Source organism: Phaseolus vulgaris, chromosome 11, assembly GCF_051622355.1.
Source record: "Phaseolus vulgaris cultivar YP4 chromosome 11, ASM5162235v1, whole genome shotgun sequence".
Taxonomy (NCBI): Eukaryota; Viridiplantae; Streptophyta; class Magnoliopsida; order Fabales; family Fabaceae; genus Phaseolus; species Phaseolus vulgaris.
The window spans coordinates 52,105,432-52,122,543 of record NC_143508.1 but is presented as its reverse complement, the minus strand read 5'-3'; the positions used below and the strand labels follow the sequence as shown (position 1 = coordinate 52,122,543).

General features: G+C 32.6%; 3 protein-coding genes across 3 annotated transcripts; all 3 read right to left on the bottom strand.

Annotated features, from left to right (window-relative positions):
* Positions 1-1,812: 1,812 nt before the first annotated feature.
* On the bottom strand, positions 1,813-2,481 carry LOC137823456 (albumin-1). The gene is made up of 2 exons (XM_068628600.2): positions 2,395-2,481; positions 1,813-2,288 (listed from the first exon to the last, which is right to left on the bottom strand). Exons 1-2 carry the CDS (start codon positions 2,444-2,446, stop codon positions 1,948-1,950), a joined length of 393 nt encoding a protein of 130 aa, XP_068484701.2. The 5' UTR covers positions 2,447-2,481; the 3' UTR covers positions 1,813-1,947.
* A 2,642-nt stretch (positions 2,482-5,123) lies between these two features.
* On the bottom strand, positions 5,124-5,755 carry LOC137822323 (albumin-1). Its single transcript, XM_068627212.2, has 2 exons — positions 5,657-5,755; positions 5,124-5,551 (listed from the first exon to the last, which is right to left on the bottom strand). The coding sequence occupies exons 1-2, from the start codon at positions 5,706-5,708 to the stop codon at positions 5,217-5,219; spliced, it is 387 nt and encodes a 128-aa protein (XP_068483313.2). The 5' UTR covers positions 5,709-5,755; the 3' UTR covers positions 5,124-5,216.
* A 3,229-nt stretch (positions 5,756-8,984) lies between these two features.
* Positions 8,985-10,038, bottom strand: LOC150023398 (uncharacterized). Its single transcript, XM_090297834.1, has 2 exons — positions 9,800-10,038; positions 8,985-9,717 (listed from the first exon to the last, which is right to left on the bottom strand). The coding sequence occupies exons 1-2, from the start codon at positions 9,940-9,942 to the stop codon at positions 8,985-8,987; spliced, it is 876 nt and encodes a 291-aa protein (XP_090153960.1). The 5' UTR covers positions 9,943-10,038.
* Positions 10,039-17,112: the final 7,074 nt, after the last annotated feature.

Sequence of the window (17,112 nt, the reverse complement as noted above, 5' to 3'; positions counted from 1 at the left end):
GAAAATGTGTGCAAATCAAAGGAGGAAGGGGGATTGGGGGTCAAGGATATTAAGAAGTTTAATCGGGCTTTGCTAGCAAAATGGAAGTGGAGGATGATGAGTGAAGAAGAAGGGAAATGGAAAGAGATCTTAGTATCTAAGTACTATAATGATACGGTTAATATTCAAGGTTGTGGTAAAAATCATTCCTGGTGGTGGAGTGACCTTGGAAAGGTATGCGAAGAAGGAGAAGGTGAGGGTTGGTTCCGTAACCATGTTTCATGGAAAGTGGGAAACGGGGACAAAATCAGGTTTTGGGAAGATACATGGTTGGGCAATGATAAGCTCAAATTTATGCTTCCTAGATTGTATACCATATCTCTAGAGCAAGGAAAATTGGTGGGTGAGGTAGGCACGTGGGGGGAGTTAGGATGGTCCTGGAGGTTAGGATGGAGAAAGACTAGATTTGAGTGGGAAACTAGTGTATAGGAAGAAATGATGAACCTTATTACAAGAACGACTCTGAACAGGGATTCTGAGGATATTATTGAATGGAGTGGGGATCCCAAAGGTGTGTTTTCTGTCCGATCTGCATATCTCACTCTGTGTAACTATCCCAATGACAGCTCGACTAATGTTTTTTCGCTGTTGTGGCAAGCTAAAGCGGTACCCAAGGATGTGTGTACAGCATGGAGGGTCCTAATTGGGAGGTTACCAACGAATGATAACCTCATAAGGAGAAGCCTGGCTATCAACTCCTCAGTGTGTGTTTTTTGTAAGGCTACTGAAGAATCAGCTCAACATATATTCTTGACGTGTTTGTGTGCACAAAAGATTTGGGTTCTTTGCCTGCGGTGGATGGGTATAGTATCTGTGCAGCACAAGGATCTCTCAGTGCATTTTGAGAGCTTTCATCTCCCTCACTTAACCAATCAGCAGAATCAAGTTTGCAAGGGCCTGTGGATCGCAATTATTAGGAGCATATGGGATCAGAGAAATCTGATTATGTTCAAACAAGGGATTCCGGATGCTGAAGAAATTTTCCACTCAGCTCAATTGGCCACGTGGTTATGTTTGAAGTTTGGTACGGCTCCATTTAATTTTTCTTTTTCAGATTGGATTCTTAGTCCAATCATTTGTATGCAGGGTTTTTGATATGAGGGTAGGCGATGAGATGATTCTGTACTGATGCGTCAACTTTAAGGTATCTGTGCTAGTTGGAAGGTCGGTAGGTGCGGTGGAAATGAGGTGAAAATTGTAGGACTTAAATTTAAGGAGAAACAGGGTGTTGCAGGGTGGAATATGTGTTGGTTTTGTGTTGATTCAGTAAAGGAAATATAACTCTTGATGGAGGTTATCTTTTTTTCCTACCTTTCTGCAGGTTTTTTGGTGAAGGTGTGGTAAGGAGTTAAGGTACTTCTTGGTTTAGAGAAGGAGCTGGTTCAAGAGCTGCCACAAGGATGTTTTGGGTGAGTGAGGTGGTTTGCACGAAATTCTGGTATCGTGGTCACTGCTAGAAGTCATGGGGAAGTATATGAGTTTGCTGGTGCTCCTGATTTTTACACTTTAAGGAGCTTAAAAGAAAGTTGTGTTGGGGGTAGCATATGAAGACACGTAACAGAAGAGGTTAGGTGGGCAAGACATGCTTGTATTGAAGATATGGTTAAATAGGTGGATGAGGGGTTGTGTATATGCTTTTTCTGTTTTTTAAAATGTTTACTTGCCTTTGTCTTGTGCTACTTGGTCTTTTGTATATGGGTTGGGGTACCCCTGAAGTACCCATTTTTATTCAATTGTATTTTTTGCTGATAAAAAAAAATGCTATTTAAGCTTGAGGTAGCTATTTGTCTTTATATATATATATATCCTACAACAGAAAACATTATCATATTTTAACTCAGGAGTCTAGAACCCAGTATGAGTAGGATGGAACACTGGTTTTATTTAAAGCACTAGATGCATCATGCATCACCATACTTTGGATATTGCTCCAGGCATGGCCAAGAAGCCTTTAAGTTCTTCAGAACCAGAGTTAAAGCACCAACCATAATCCATATAGTCATTGGGATAAGGAGCACAGAAGTTTCCACTTCCTTTCTTCATGCATTCTTCATCAGACTTACATAAGTTGGGATGTTCATCTATCATCTTTGCCACTGATGATGAAAGTCCAATTGGATGAAGGCAGAGACCAACAAATGGTACAAATGGGATACAAACACAGTCACGTGACCCGCATGGTGGCATCTCAAACGTTGAACAAACATCTGAACAGTATGCAGCTTCTATGTTCTTGGTCGAAAACATCACTGAAAATGAAATTTCAAAGTCAGAACAAACCAAGTATGTGTATAATAATTTTGTGTAGATCTCAAATATATAAACATAAATGATGAACAATGGGAAGTTACATACTGAAAGTGGCAAGCACAAAGAGCTCCAAAGGAGCAACCCTAACATAAACCATTCTTTGATTTTGCAGATGTGTTATTCTCAGTTTTGTGGCGTGTTATTCTCTTCTTGCATGTAACAATTTATAGCAATGTAATTAAATATAATTTATTATTATAATTTAAATAAATGTTTAGTTACTTTAAATAATTAATTAATTAACTTTTTAAATCACCAAAATAGAAGAAACATAAATTGAATTAATTTACGATGTAGCACATGTTTAAGCATGACCAGCTCTGACAAGGGTCCCCTCCACTCACATGCTCCATTTCCTTCAAATATATAAATATATATATTTTATTTTATTTTTTAATTATTTTTAATATAAAAATAAATTTATAAAATTACATCTTTTTAATACTTTTAAAAAATTCAAAATTATTTACATGTATTATATTATTCAGAAATTTTAATAAATTTTGCATATAAATTCACACTAAATATCTTAATTAATACAAAACTTATTTCATATTTTTGGAAAGAAAAAAACATTACCATTAGGATACTCTGTACATTCTGAAGCATCCCTTTTAATATATTTATTTATTATCGATAAAAAAAAATTGAAAAAATCATCTCTATTAATCAAACAGATCATAAAGCAACTCAACTCTTATGCAGCTTGACCTATTCTCATTCACTGATTCTTCTTTTTTCATGTAGGCAGCAATTATTTCAGAAGCAATCATGGAAAAATTATTGGTACAATTTTGTTTCGTTTTTTATAAATGGATAAATTTTAAAAAGAAATTATAAAGATGGATAAATTGTGGAAAGTAGTCGTTATTAAGCAGCACTTCTTTATTTTTTTTCGTTTTTCAATTTTGTTTTGTTTTCCATTTTTTTATTTTTAATATTTTTTCTGTTTTTTAATTTCAGTGAAATAACATAAATTTAATTTAATTTTTACGTTATTTATTTTTAGAATTATGTATTTAATTATTTTTAATTCAATATAATTTATATAATTTATTATTATAATTTAAATAAATATCTAGTTACTTTAAGTAATTAATAAATTAACTTTTTAAATCACCAAAATAGAAGAAATATAAAAAATATTTGTAAGTAATTAAATTTTATTAACATCTTTTCCGATTCAATTACTTTAGAAAACATATTACTTACGAGAGATATATAAAAAATTGGTACTAGTCATTTTTTCCTTTAGAAAAAACAATGTACCCTACCTCCTTATTCTAACTTTGCTAAAAAGAGGCTTTAAATTTATTTCCAACTTTCTCACAGTCACATCACAACTAAAATATTATTATTATTATTATTATTATTATTATTATTATTATTATTATTATAATTATAATAATAGCAAAAGTACAATGTATACTTATGTCTTAGGACTTCAAAATAATTTGTATACCTATTTATCTTTAAGACAATATCTCCATAGGACTTAGTCAAGCAGTTATGATGATAATTAATATTGTAAATAAATAAATAAAAAAGGATTACTTTATTGTATATTATATATATTTTTAATACATTTTAATGAGACTTAACATATTAATATTTATTCATATTATTTTGTATAAGTTTCTTTAAGTATTTTATTATTTGATAAATAAATACAGAATAATTAATATACATTAAATAATACGAATATCAACTACATGCTTTTATATTTTTGTTTAATTGAATAATAATCACCTCAAACATAATCATAACTATCTCAATATACGTGTAAAGATTGACATTATGATTAACATATGTATATAAGTCATACGCCTATAAATATAATCTTTGAATTCGGTGAATGTAATTGAAAGACAACATAGATATGAAGATATGTAATAATAAGCAACTTATAATCATTCATGATTGTAGTCCTCCATCATTCAATACTCATAATATTAGTAATTATAATAATTATTAAACCAAGAAATATAAAATATTATTAAAGTAGAATAATTACATTATTTTGGAGACATTACTTTTTTATCACCTCAGAAATCAAACATACATACATTTTTTTAGAAGAACTTTTAGCGTTTACCACAGAACTTGGGTAGAACTTTTTTCATATCTCATCTTCATCAAAATTTGAAATAAATTGTCATTCTTCAATATCATCTTCAAAACAAACATAAAATATTTCCAAAAATGAAGAAATAAATAATTAACATGTGCAACAACAAACACAAGAAAATCACAGGATTGAGGACTAACTGTGGGAGCAACTAGAGTCAAGCTTATGTGTGACCAAGATCAGACCAAGGTGCAAACTCTGCATAATAAACTCAATCCCCACAGTACTCCTATGGTGATAAAACCTACTAATGGTGTTGGGTGAAAATGTTGAATAACATGTTCTTACAAATTTCGAATGCAAAGTTTTATGGAGATTGAATGCGTATTGAAGGTCCATTCAAATGGAAACTTCATTTACCTCAGATTTCATACAAACAAACACAGTATGATGATGAAGCCATTGAAGCCACGGTGAAAAGAAAACAAAGTTTTCAACAAGAGTTTGAAGGAAATTTAAAGGTTAAAACTAACAACCCCATGTTGATTTTGAAGAAACATTTATTCCTATGAGAAGTTTGTTTGTTTGGTAGAAGCCAATGTTTTGATGCTCTTTTTTTCTTTATATATTTCCAACAACAGAAACGTTTTTTCTTTCAGTTTTTAACTTAACTTATAGAGTTTACAAGAACCAAACCAATTATGAGTAGGATGAAACATTCTCATTTTATTTATAGCAGTAGATTCATCATGCATACATGAACATGACTATGCATGACCACTTTTCAGCTGCATACACATTACTTGGAGATTGCCCTAGGCATGGCCAAGAAGCCTTTAAGTTCATCAGAATCAGAGTTGAAGCACCAACCATAATCCACATAGTGATTGGGATAACGAGCACAATAGTTTCCACTTCCTTTCTTGATGCATTCTTCATCAGACTGACATAAGTTGGAATGTTCATCGATAATCTTTGCCACAGATGATGAAAGTCCAGTTGGATGAATGCAGAAACCAGCAAATAGTCCAGCAGGGACACAGCGACAATCATATGACCTGCATGGTAGCGTCTCAAACGGTGAACAAGCACCTGAACAGTCTACAGCTTCTATCTTCTTCATCGAAAACATTACTAAAAATCAAATTTCAGAGTCAGAAGAAATGAAGTATGTATAATAATTTTGTGTACTTCTCAAATATATAAACATAAATGATAGAACAATGGAAAGTTACATACTGAAAGTGGCAAGCAAGAACAGAACCAAAGGAGCAAGCCTAAGATGAGCCATTCTTTGATTATGCAGATGTGTTATTCTGAGTTTTCTGGTGTGTTTTTCTCTTCTTGCATGTAACAATTTATAGCCATTAGTCCACTTTGTATTGCATCACTAAAAGAAAATAATAATAATAATAATAAAAGAAAATAAATTAATAATATAAATATAAAAATTATAAAATTCGTATTATTCAACTGAAAAAAGTATAAAAAATTTAATTAACTAAGATTTATAAAAAAAACTATTTATTATTTTATTTTTAATTATTTTTAGTGATAAAATAAATTTGTGAAAATTCACATTTTAAACATTTTAAACAAATTAAAATTTCTCTACACCCACCTCAACAACTTCAATAAATTTCTTTTCCAAATTTACTCTACATAATTTAATTAAAACAACTTAATTTCTCAAATCACTTTAAAACAAGTCTTGTAGTGTACAATTAGCCTATTCTGGAAAGATGGGTGAATAAATAGTGAAAAGAAGTCCAGGACCACTTCTATTATTTTTCGTTTTTCCATTTTTTTGTTTTTTAATTTTAGCGAAATAACATAAATTACATTTTTTGTCTTTTTGTTATTTATTTTTAAAATTGTGTATTTAATTATTTGTAAATGAATATAATTTATTATTAGTATTATTGAAATAAATATTAGTTACTTTAAGTAATTAAGTAATTAACTTTTTAAATCACCCAAATATGGAAGAAATATAAAAAAATATAGTTGTAAGTAATTAAACTTTATGAACCTTTTTTTTTCGATTCAATTTCTTTAGAATAATATATTAGTTATGAAAGATATATAAAAATTTTGTACTAGTCTTCAACAACCTCACACTTATTTTTTGTTTATTCCAAGTTTGCTATAAAAGAGGGTTTCAGTTTCAACTTTCTCACTGTTACATCCCAACCGAAATATAGTGCCATTTTGGTTGTGGAAAATTGTGATCACACGCAAACAAAAAAAATCAATGAATCAGAGAAAATGAGATTCAAACTATTCTACCAAAAGTACAAGGTATACTTTAAGTCTTAGAACTTCAAGCATTTCAAACATATCTGAGTGTAAAATGTGAGCTTTTTTTCTCAAAGTGATAGTAATTTTTGTTCGATTCTCATAAAATGAGTATTTTTTTTTAAAAAAAATAGATAAATTATAACACGAAATACGATTTTATCATAAAGAAATTAGAAAATTTTAGAAAAAAAAACAATAATCGTATAAACGATATATGATTTCATTTTGAAATCGTATTTCATATACACATTATGTAATATTATAATATATAATTGTATAAAATTAAAAAAAAAAAACCTAAATTCATATACTCTATATACGATTTTAATTAATAATATATTATACATTTATATTATTTTAATATATGTTTTCTAATATTTAAAATTAAAAATAATAAGAAGAAATTATATAATTTTAATTTATTATTTATAATTTTATAAAATGTTTTTTTAACTAAGTAGTTTCTTATAAAATATTTTTTTAATATATATAATTAAAAATTGGCTGAATTTTTATAAAATAATTTTTTATTATATGTAATTAAAAATTTAAATACGTTAAAATTATTTTGAATTCTTAATAAAATTAAGATTTAATTACCTTATTGGTCCTTATATTTAGGGCCAATATTCAATTTAGTACCGTGGTTTTTAAAAAAATCAATTTGGTTCCTATGTTTTTTAAAATGTATCCAAAATGGTCCTTTCCGTCAAGTCGCACGTAACGGCGTTAAGTGGTGCTTATGTGGCAGAGATAAGGTGTTGTGTGGACTGCCAAGTCATTGACATGTCGTTTTGGGTCATTAGAGTTTTGGGAATGAGATTGGATAGGGGGAGATTCATAAATTGTGGTCGTTAGGGTTTGCGTGTGTAAAATTTTCGGTTGCTGCCTTGTTCATAGAAACGAGTGAGTTTACATATAGGAGGGTCGCCGTTTGTGGTAGAGCCCGGTGTTTGAGGATTCGTTGGTTGGAGAGGATTAATCAACGTTTTTGATTCGTTCGTGGGTGTAGGTCCGTTTGTGGTGGAAATGTGTGCCTATAGGTCTGCATCTGTATCATCATGCAGCTATAATCGAATGGAAGTGCAGCAACAGCGATCTAATTCTAGCCATGGTGGTGGGAGTAGGACGACTTTTGTTGCTCCCATTTGCAATTATGGGGAATTTGCAGTTTTGAGAACAGCAACAACGGTCAAAAATGGTGGGAGGCAATTTTGAGGGTGTCCAAAGTACAAGGTGAGATGTATTAAAGTGTGGTTTATGAAAAAAATGCATTGGTATTGATTTTTTGGTTATCGTTTTGTCTAATACAGAGTAGGAGTGGTGTAAGCATGGGATGCAATTTCTTCAGATGGTGCATTGAAGACACTGGGGATGACAAAGATGGAACTATTGCTAGACAAAGAAACAAGATTTGTAGCTTGGAAAAATGTCTGAAAATGTCAAGAAAGTGGATTAAGATGTTATTAGTAGGGTTGTGTGTTGTTGTTGTAATAAACATTGTTATGTTGACTGTTTTCTTAAAATTCCCATAAGTGACGTCAATGTTTATTTTGGTTAGGATTATGATTAAATGAGTTAATGTAATATGTATTAGTGTGTTGAGTTTATTATGTCCCGTATGTAATATGTATCCTTAAATTTGTATCAATGCAAAATGAATTTTAATGAACGAAATATTTGATGTTCTGATAGACCCTGGATGCATCTTGAATAGTAGACATCATTTAGCAAGTAGTAGACATCAATATTAAAACACTAATTTAATAAAATAATTGAGTACAGATTTTAGTTTAAACAATTAAATATTTTTTATCCAAATGAAATAAGTTTATTATTAATTTGGTTAAGTTAAAATGTTTTTGAGAAACTATTTACACAGTTTATAGATGCACAACAAAGCAGTTTTGACAGCTAGCAAAAGTGATTATTAAATTTGACATTAGTTGAGCAGGAAGGAGAACAATACATGTTCAATCAGAATTTTCCCATCTCAGAGTAAACCAAGAGTCCACTATTCAGAGGCTAAGCTATAGCTAAAGTGTAACAAGCACACACAAAAGCTTAATTATCATAGATTTAGAATGACGCAAACTTAATTATCATAGAACCTGGTAACATTAATGTACTCCAAAAACTACCAAATACATTAAGTACATGATACATTAACAAATTACCAAATTATCATTCCAAAATACATTAGGAGAGCCTACAATAATTGTTTCTCAAAATACACAGGTATAGAATGAGTGAGTTCCAAAAGCATTCATGGCTTCCAAAAGCGGCCTCTAATGGACTGTAACTTAAGCCTCGTGTTGGGTCTTGAAAAGTTTGCACTTGATATTGTTGTCCTTCGAGTTGTCTGAGATGGTTTTGAAACTTTTGGTTGAGTAGGGAGAGATGGTGGAGGAGGTGCGGTTGGAACTGCCTGACTTGGAGCTTCCTGAGATGGTCTTGGTGCACTTGGAGCTGCCTGACTTGGACCTTGCTCAGATGGGCCTGGGTGAGATGGCCTTGGGTGAGATGGTCGTGGTGCACTTGAACCCTGTTCAGATGATTTTTCAATGCAGGACTTTCTATTGTGCCCAACCTTATGACATATCCCACATTTTTTCTTTAATCCAGTTTGGCCTAACTGAGTCTTGTTCTTCATTAGCTCCCATGTCTCCAACCTTCTCTTCTTTTTTGGTCTTCCAAGCATCTTCTTTGTGGGAGGTGGCACAGCATCTGGCATTTCAGTTTTTTCCCATACTTGTTCACCGTTCACTGGATAGATAATTGAGTTGTACACCTTTTCATATGTTTCCTTCTTGTACCAAAATGAAATGAAGTTGACGGGATCGACATTAACAAATTTCATTGCAGAAATTGCATGACAACATGGTATTCCAGTCAACATCCATTTTCGGCAACTGCATTCATGTATGTCCAAGTTAACCGCAAACTTTTCTCCAATGGTAGAGGTATGTCTCACTTCAAATAGGTGATCTGCAGAAGAGCTGTGATGATGGAATTGGTTAGACATATCTAACAAGTAACACAATAAGTTTTTAAAATAGTGTATCAATGTTGTCATCCAACCTTGGTATCCAATATCGAGTTTGATTTGCTTCCTTTTGTAACCTGCTTAAAATCTTTGGACATACTGATCCTTGAAATGAGGCAATTTTCAATCTATTCTTTTCCCATCTCTGCATTATATAAGTCCTGATATCTTCTAGCATGGTAATGATAGGTCTTGCACGTGCAGGTACAAGCACACTATTAAAGCCTTCAGAAATATTGTTCACAAGTGAGTCACATTTTGGAGTGAATGCGAAGAATCGACCTGTGCCCAGAGTTCTTTTAAGATAGCGAAGAATGCGCATTGCTGCCTGGTGATGCTCATTGGTTGGGTGTGAGACGAATCGACTGAGGTGATTTACTGAGAAAAAGATGTCTGGCCGGATGTTGGTAAGATAAATGAGACGTCCTATCAGTCGTCTGTAAGCAGTGGATTCTGCATCTCCAAGGGGTATGCCTTTTGTGGCTGAGAGTTTATTATTGTGGAGCATTGGTGTAGGAGCAGGAGCACATCCCAGCATTCCAACATCTTTAAGCAGATCCAGAATATACTTTCTTTGGCTTATGTGAATTCCAGTGGTATTACGAGCCACTTCAATACCAAGAAAATAAGTTAAATCACCAAGATTTTTAATATGAAAAAAATTGTGTAACAAACCAGTGATGGTATAAATCTCCTTAGGATTAGTTCCAGTGAGAATGATGTCATCCACATAGACCAGCAGTGTCGTGGTGTGTTTGCCATCATGTTTCAGAAATAAAGAGTGGTCAGCAGTGGAAATTTTGTAATTATGTGAAAGTAGAAAGCTTGAGAGTTTAGCATACCATTGCCTACCTGCTTGTTTGAGCCCGTAAAGAGACTTCTTGAGGCGACAAACAAGATTGGGAGAAGGGGTTGGAAAACCTGGAGGTAATTGCATGTAAACTTCTTCATCTAGATCTCCATGTAGAAAGGCATTGTTTACATCTAGTTGCTTGAGTGCCCAATTTTGAGCTGCTGCTAGAGCTAGGAGAAGTCGTAGAGTGGTCAGCTTTGCTATAGGAGCAAAGGTATCTAAGAAGTCCAGTCCTTCAATTTGGTTTTACCCTTTTGCTACTAAGCGGGCTTTGTAGCGTTCAATAGAGCCATCTGCATGATGCTTGACTTTATAAACCCATTTACACCCAATTGCTGTTTTTCCAGAAGGAAGGCTGGTTAAGGACCATGTGTCATTATTTTGGAGCGCCTCCAGTTCATCCTTCATGGCTTGGATCCAAGATGGGTATAGGACAGCTTCTTCATAATTCTGAGGTTCCTCAGCATAAGTAATTAACATTATTGTATTTTTGAAATGCTTGGATAAGGAATTGTAATTTAAAAAGGAATGAATGGAGTGTTTAGTACTTACAGTATTATTGTTGAGATTGGGTACATCAAAGTCTTGAAGGTAAGCAGGGGGCCTTCTGCTGCGGGTAGATCTTCTAGGGGAGACAGCTATAGTCTCACTTTGCTCAATATTAGTATCAATCTCAAGAGTATTATTAATGGGACTATTAGTATCATTAATATTTTCAGTGTGCATGTAAAAATCATCATGAGTCTGGGCATAGTTTTGAGGTATAGGTAAAGAAAAATTGTTTAAATCATCACTTTGAATGAGTTTTGAATGATAAGGAAAAGAATTATCATAAAAGATAACATTTCTTGACACATCTATTTTATGGTTATTAAGATTTAAAAACAGAAAACCCTTTGTGTTTGACTTAAAACCAAGCCAATTTTTTTCTATGAGCAAGGATAGTTGAAGAATAACACAAACATCCAAAAACACGAATGGAAGAGATATCACATAGCTTTTTATGCAGTTTTTCATAGGGAGTGACATTATTAAGCAGCGGAGTAGGCATACAATTAATGAGGAAAACAACATGTTGTACAGCAAAGCACCAAAAAATAGCAGGAAGTTTAGACTGAAAAAGGAGAGCCCGTGTTACATTTAAAATATGTTGGTGCTTTCTTTCAACAATGCCATTTTGCTCAGGTGTCTCAACACAAGTGGTTTGGTGGACAATCCCTTTAGAGGCAAAGTAATCATGCATAGAAAATTCAATACCATTATCGGTGCGAATGGTTTTGACTTTAATAGAAAACTGATTTTTAGCATATGCAACAAAACTAATAATACTAGCCCTGACTTCAGATTTGTTATGCATGGGAAAGAGCCAAGTATATCTAGTAAAATCATCAACTATGGTAAGAAAATATTTAAAACCAAGCATTGATACAATAGAACAGGGGCCCCAAATATCAATATGCAGCAATTCAAAAGCATGAGCAGTTTGAGTATTACTAGGAAAGAAAGGAATTTTTCTTTGTTTTGCTTGATGACATGCATCACAAATATAATTCTTGTCAATGCGAATGTTAGGATAATAGTTTTGCAGAATTTTTAACCTTTCTTCTGAAGGATGTCCCAATCTGAGGTGCCAAATATTATTCTGTCTTGCACTACAACTCAGAATGCTGCCATCAATCTTATTGAGAACACATAAACCATCAACAATATCAATTGTACCAATCTTGTCTTTGGTCATGGAGTTCTGTATCAAACACTCAGTAGGGGAAAAAATAAGTTCACATTTAAGAGATGCAGTCAAATGGGATATGGAGATAAGATTAAAAGTAAAATCTGGTACATATAAAACATTTTTAAGAATGAATTTTTCATTAAAGAAAACAGTGCCAGAACAAGAAGCAATAACACAATTCCCATTAGGAAGCTTAATAGTAATCGGTTTAATATGATTATATGATGTAAAGTTAGACAAAGAAAAGAAAACATGGTCTGTGGCTCCAGAATCTAGTATCCAAGTGTATTCATTAAAAATGGAGTTTTTGAATTTATGGATATTACCTGTGATGGGTGAAATCTGATCCTGATGATTAGCAGAGATGGAACCAACCTGGTTCACTTGCACTTGATTGTTGGAACTGCTGACATTTTTCAGAAGGTTTGAGAGAATCTTATATTGATGTTGAGTGATGCGAAAATCTCCTCCATTATTCAGTTTATCCTGATCTTGATTTTCAGAACTTTCTTCTTGTATGACAGTGGTGATGTTGTTTAATTGAGGAGCCTTACCATACTGGGATTTATATCCAGGAGGATACCCATGTTTCTTGTAGCAAATATCAATAGTATGACCAGTTCTATTGCAGTAAGTACAAAATCTTTTACCATAGCCAAATTTTGGTCCTTTGTTATCTTGGTTAGGAAAACCATTTTTCTTAAAGCAAACATTTTCGTTGTCACCCAGTTTACCACAGAACGAACAGGTAGTGTTATTGGTGTGAGTCATAGGGGAAGCATTTCTAATATTAGCAACAAGAACATTACTGTTAAACTGGCGTTCTTGTTGAACAACTAGAGAAAAAAATTTGGTAATCTCAGGGACAGGTTCCATGAGAAGGACATGAGCTTTTATATTGTTATATTGATCATTAAGGCCACATAAAAATTGCATTGCCTGATCCTCTCTTTTTCTTTGAGCAGTAATAAAAGGCACATTGCAGGAACATACAGGATCAGGCCTAAAATTATCTAATTCATCCCAAATTATCCTAAGTTTAGTGAAAAAGTCGGAAACAGAAAGATCACCTTGATTGAGAGAGGAGACGTTCATCTGAAGGTCAGAGATACGAGATAAATCCCCTTGTGAGAAACGAGCCTTGAGATCATTCCAAATGTCTAGTGCTTTATCCATCCATAGGATGCTCTGGTGCATATGAACAGAGACCGAATGCACAAGCCAGGATGCCACCATGTTGTTGCAACGCGTCCAGGATGAGAAAGAAGGATCGGTCTCAGGAGGCCGGGTAGTGGTACCATTGATGAACTCCACTTTGTTCTTTGCGCTTAATGCAGTGATGACTGAGCGACTCCAAGAATGATAATTGGTTGAATCAAGAAGCGGAGACACAAGAGGAGTCGCGGGATTCTCACTGGGATGTAGATACAGGAAACTGTGGGTAGGATTTTCTCCTTGAGCAACATTCTTGCTTTGATTAGAAATTGGAGTTTCGCTCCGATTAGGGTTTTCAGCAGCCATTGAAGCACGAAAACACAAACTGAGGAAAAAGGAAAAACTGTCAAAAACGAAAAACAGAAAAACGTAAAATAAAGAAAACGAAAGAGAACGAAAGAGAACAAATCTTGATAGAGTGAAGGGACGAATTCAGAGCGCGCAACAGAGCTCTTCATGGTGAAGAGCTCTGATACCATCTTAGAGAAATCAACAAGGTTCTGTAATATTTACAGAAGTAATAGAGTATGTTGAGTCTTTGGTGAAGAAGAGAATCGCAAGAGAAGAAAGGGAACGTGGGAGATGAGAGAACTCAAACAAAATTGTTATTCAGTAGTAATGTCACATTATGTATCAGAAAACCCTAAAAATAATCTTAAATACAAGGGTGCAAACAGCAGAAACTAAAAAGAAAAACTGGAAAGAGAAAAAGGCCCAGCAGAGGCCCAAAAAGCCCAAAGCCCAGTTTTGACAGAACATCCCAACTTATGTCAGTCAGATGAAGAATGCATGAAGAAAGGAAGTGGAAACTTATGTGCTCGTTATCCCAATCATTATGTGGATTATGGTTGGTGCTTTAACTCTAATTCTGATGAACTTAAAGGCTTCTTGGCCATGCCTACAGCAATCTCCAAGTAATGTGTATGTCTGTGAAAAGTGGTCATGCATAGTCATGCTCATGCATGCATGATTCATCTACTGCTATAAATAAAATGAGAATATTTCATCCTACTCCTATTTCTTTTTCACTAATTCATTCATCATTGCCAAAAATTTATCACACTTCATTCAAACTCCTATTTCTGAAACATCCGAATATGTAAATGAACTTTCAATTTTTATAACCCAAAAATCATAATTTTCTTTTTCAAATAAAGGAACTTTTATAAATTGGGTTGCTGAATGTGTGTTTTGAAGATATTTACGAATAACTATTTATTTCAAATTTTGATGAAGATGAGATGTGACAAAAATTCTATCCAAATTCTACGGTGAACGCTAAAAGTTCTTCTCAAGAAAGATCATATGTTGGATTTTTGAGGTGAAAAAAAAAAGTAATACCTCCAAAATAATCTAATTATTCTACTTTAATAATGATATTTTATCTTAAGTATATTATCAACAATTTGGGTGTGGGTGAATACACTGTATTAATGATGTTGAGAGTATGTTAACCAAAAAAACTCGTGTGTATTAAGTACATAAATTCGTAAATTTGTTGATTCTAGTGACAGTCATAACAAAAAAAACATCTATAGTTAGTTAGATTTCTTTATAAAAATTTAGTTTAATTTAAGTTCATAGTTTATCTACATTAGTAATTTATCTAAAAAACAGTGATAAAGACAACGTGACAAAAGTAATTTTATTCTCTTTCCCTTTAATTTATGCAAGTCATGCATGAAAAACAAAAAAAATAGAATTCTTGACAAAAAAATCAATTTTGAGAACCACATAATCGATAATCGATTATGTAAGTTTGTTTTAGTGGATAAATGATTATGCTTGGAAGCTAATCGATTTTGTGAATTTTTTGAGTTGATAATTAGTTATGCTTTACATATTCTTAGCACATAATTAATCATGACGTTTTTTACTAAAAATTGATTATACCTTGCCCACAGTTGTTTATGTTGTTGTTTTAAGTAGATAATTGATTATTACTTTCACAAAATTGTTTATGGTTCTATGCGGCTACTAGTTTCATTGTTTCATATCATACGTTGGATGAATCTTGTTATATAGTAAGTTTTGGATTGGGAAGATAGAAGTTGTAGATTGTTCAAGTGCTTGTTCACCGTTTGAGGTGCTACCATGTGGGTCACTTCAGTGTCGTTGTGTTCCTATTGCAATACTTGGTGGTTTCTGCATTCATTCAACTGGAGTTTCATCATCTGTTTTTTTTAAGCCAAAAAAATAAATGAATAAATGAGAAGTATTTCAAAGATAACACAACCCTTATATAAGTAAGAGAATCTAATTTTCTAATCTCTTAACAAAAATTTATCTCTTAGGAACTTTAACTGACCTCATACAAAACAAAGGCCAAATGAAAAACTTACACCGCGCACTTTAGACATAATGTAAGACCAAGTCTTCATTTGAGTCATAGTGAAAATTTCAATGTGATTTACACGGTCTCTTCTGAAAATTTAATTAATATTTAATTTTGTATATTATATATATATATATATATATATATAATTATATCACTAATTATAATAGTTATATTTATGAAATGACCAATATTATTTCATGCACTCTTGCAAAGTTATATTTTAAGGATATTAATGTGTAAAAGACTCATATTCTACTTGGACATCCTTCGCAATCCTTACGCATATGAAAACAAAGAAAAAAAATCATATTTCGTGTCTACACACCCTCATGATCCAAACAAGAGATTCTCTTACTCACTCATCCAAGCTCTTTCTTCATCAACAGATCCAAACATAGCATAAAGATTAAAGCAAAAACCTACCATTATCTAAACCCAATATGAGAATTTCACCATCAACCATCAACCATCAACCAACAAATAAACACACCTACACACTCCTAGAAGATAAAAATACATATTAAACAATATTTATACACTCAATTATCTAAAATCAACTAATAATTTAAATATTAGAATAACTTTTTCAGACACACGTGAACAAAGACCTAACCTGCTTCATTCTTTGGTTTTGTGGATTTGTTTTTCCGAATTTTGTTGTGTGTTATAGTCTCTTCTTTCATGTAACAATTTATAAGCATTAGTCCACTGTTGTTTTTCTCATCTTAGCAAATCGTGTCGTATACAGTTGGCCTATTCTAGTCCATTGATTCATCAGTTAAATAATAATAAGAATAATAATTTATTTATTTTGAATTAAATTGAAATAAATATTTAATAATAAAATTGAAATTAAAAAAATTAAAATGTTGAAACTGTGTATAATATTTACTTTGTTTGGTAGAAGCCAATGTTGAGGCTCTTAATCTTCACAGTTTTCTTAGTCATGTGTTAAGGTTAAGTAGGTATTTGTCTGCTTTTTTTCTTATATATTATTTCCAACAACACAAACGTTTTCATTTTATAACTCATGTTACACTACCAAGTATGAGTAAGATGGAACACTCTTTTTATTTAAAGCATAGATGCATCATGCATCACAATGCACGACCATACATGACCACCTTTCACAGGCATACACATTACTTGGAGATTGCCCTAGGCATGGCCAAGAAGCCTTTAAGTTCATCAGAAGCAGAGTTAAAGCACC

Excerpts from the sequence above, each read along its gene's own strand:
- LOC137823456 (XM_068628600.2), bottom strand. The coding sequence starts at position 2,446 with ATGGTTTATGTTAGGGTTGCTCCTTTGGAGCTCTTTGTGCTTGCCACT. Across the intron at positions 2,289-2,394 it reads CTTTGTGCTTGCCACTTTCA|TGATGTTTTCGACCAAGAAC; the intron begins GTATGTAACTTC and ends TTTCATTTTCAG.
- LOC137822323 (XM_068627212.2), bottom strand. The coding sequence starts at position 5,708 with ATGGCTCATCTTAGGCTTGCTCCTTTGGTTCTGTTCTTGCTTGCCACT. Across the intron at positions 5,552-5,656 it reads GTTCTTGCTTGCCACTTTCA|TAATGTTTTCGATGAAGAAG; the intron begins GTATGTAACTTT and ends TTTGATTTTTAG.
- LOC150023398 (XM_090297834.1), bottom strand. The coding sequence starts at position 9,942 with ATGCTAGAAGATATCAGGACTTATATAATGCAGAGATGGGAAAAGAAT. Across the intron at positions 9,718-9,799 it reads ACTCGATATTGGATACCAAG|CTCTTCTGCAGATCACCTAT; the intron begins GTTGGATGACAA and ends CCATCATCACAG.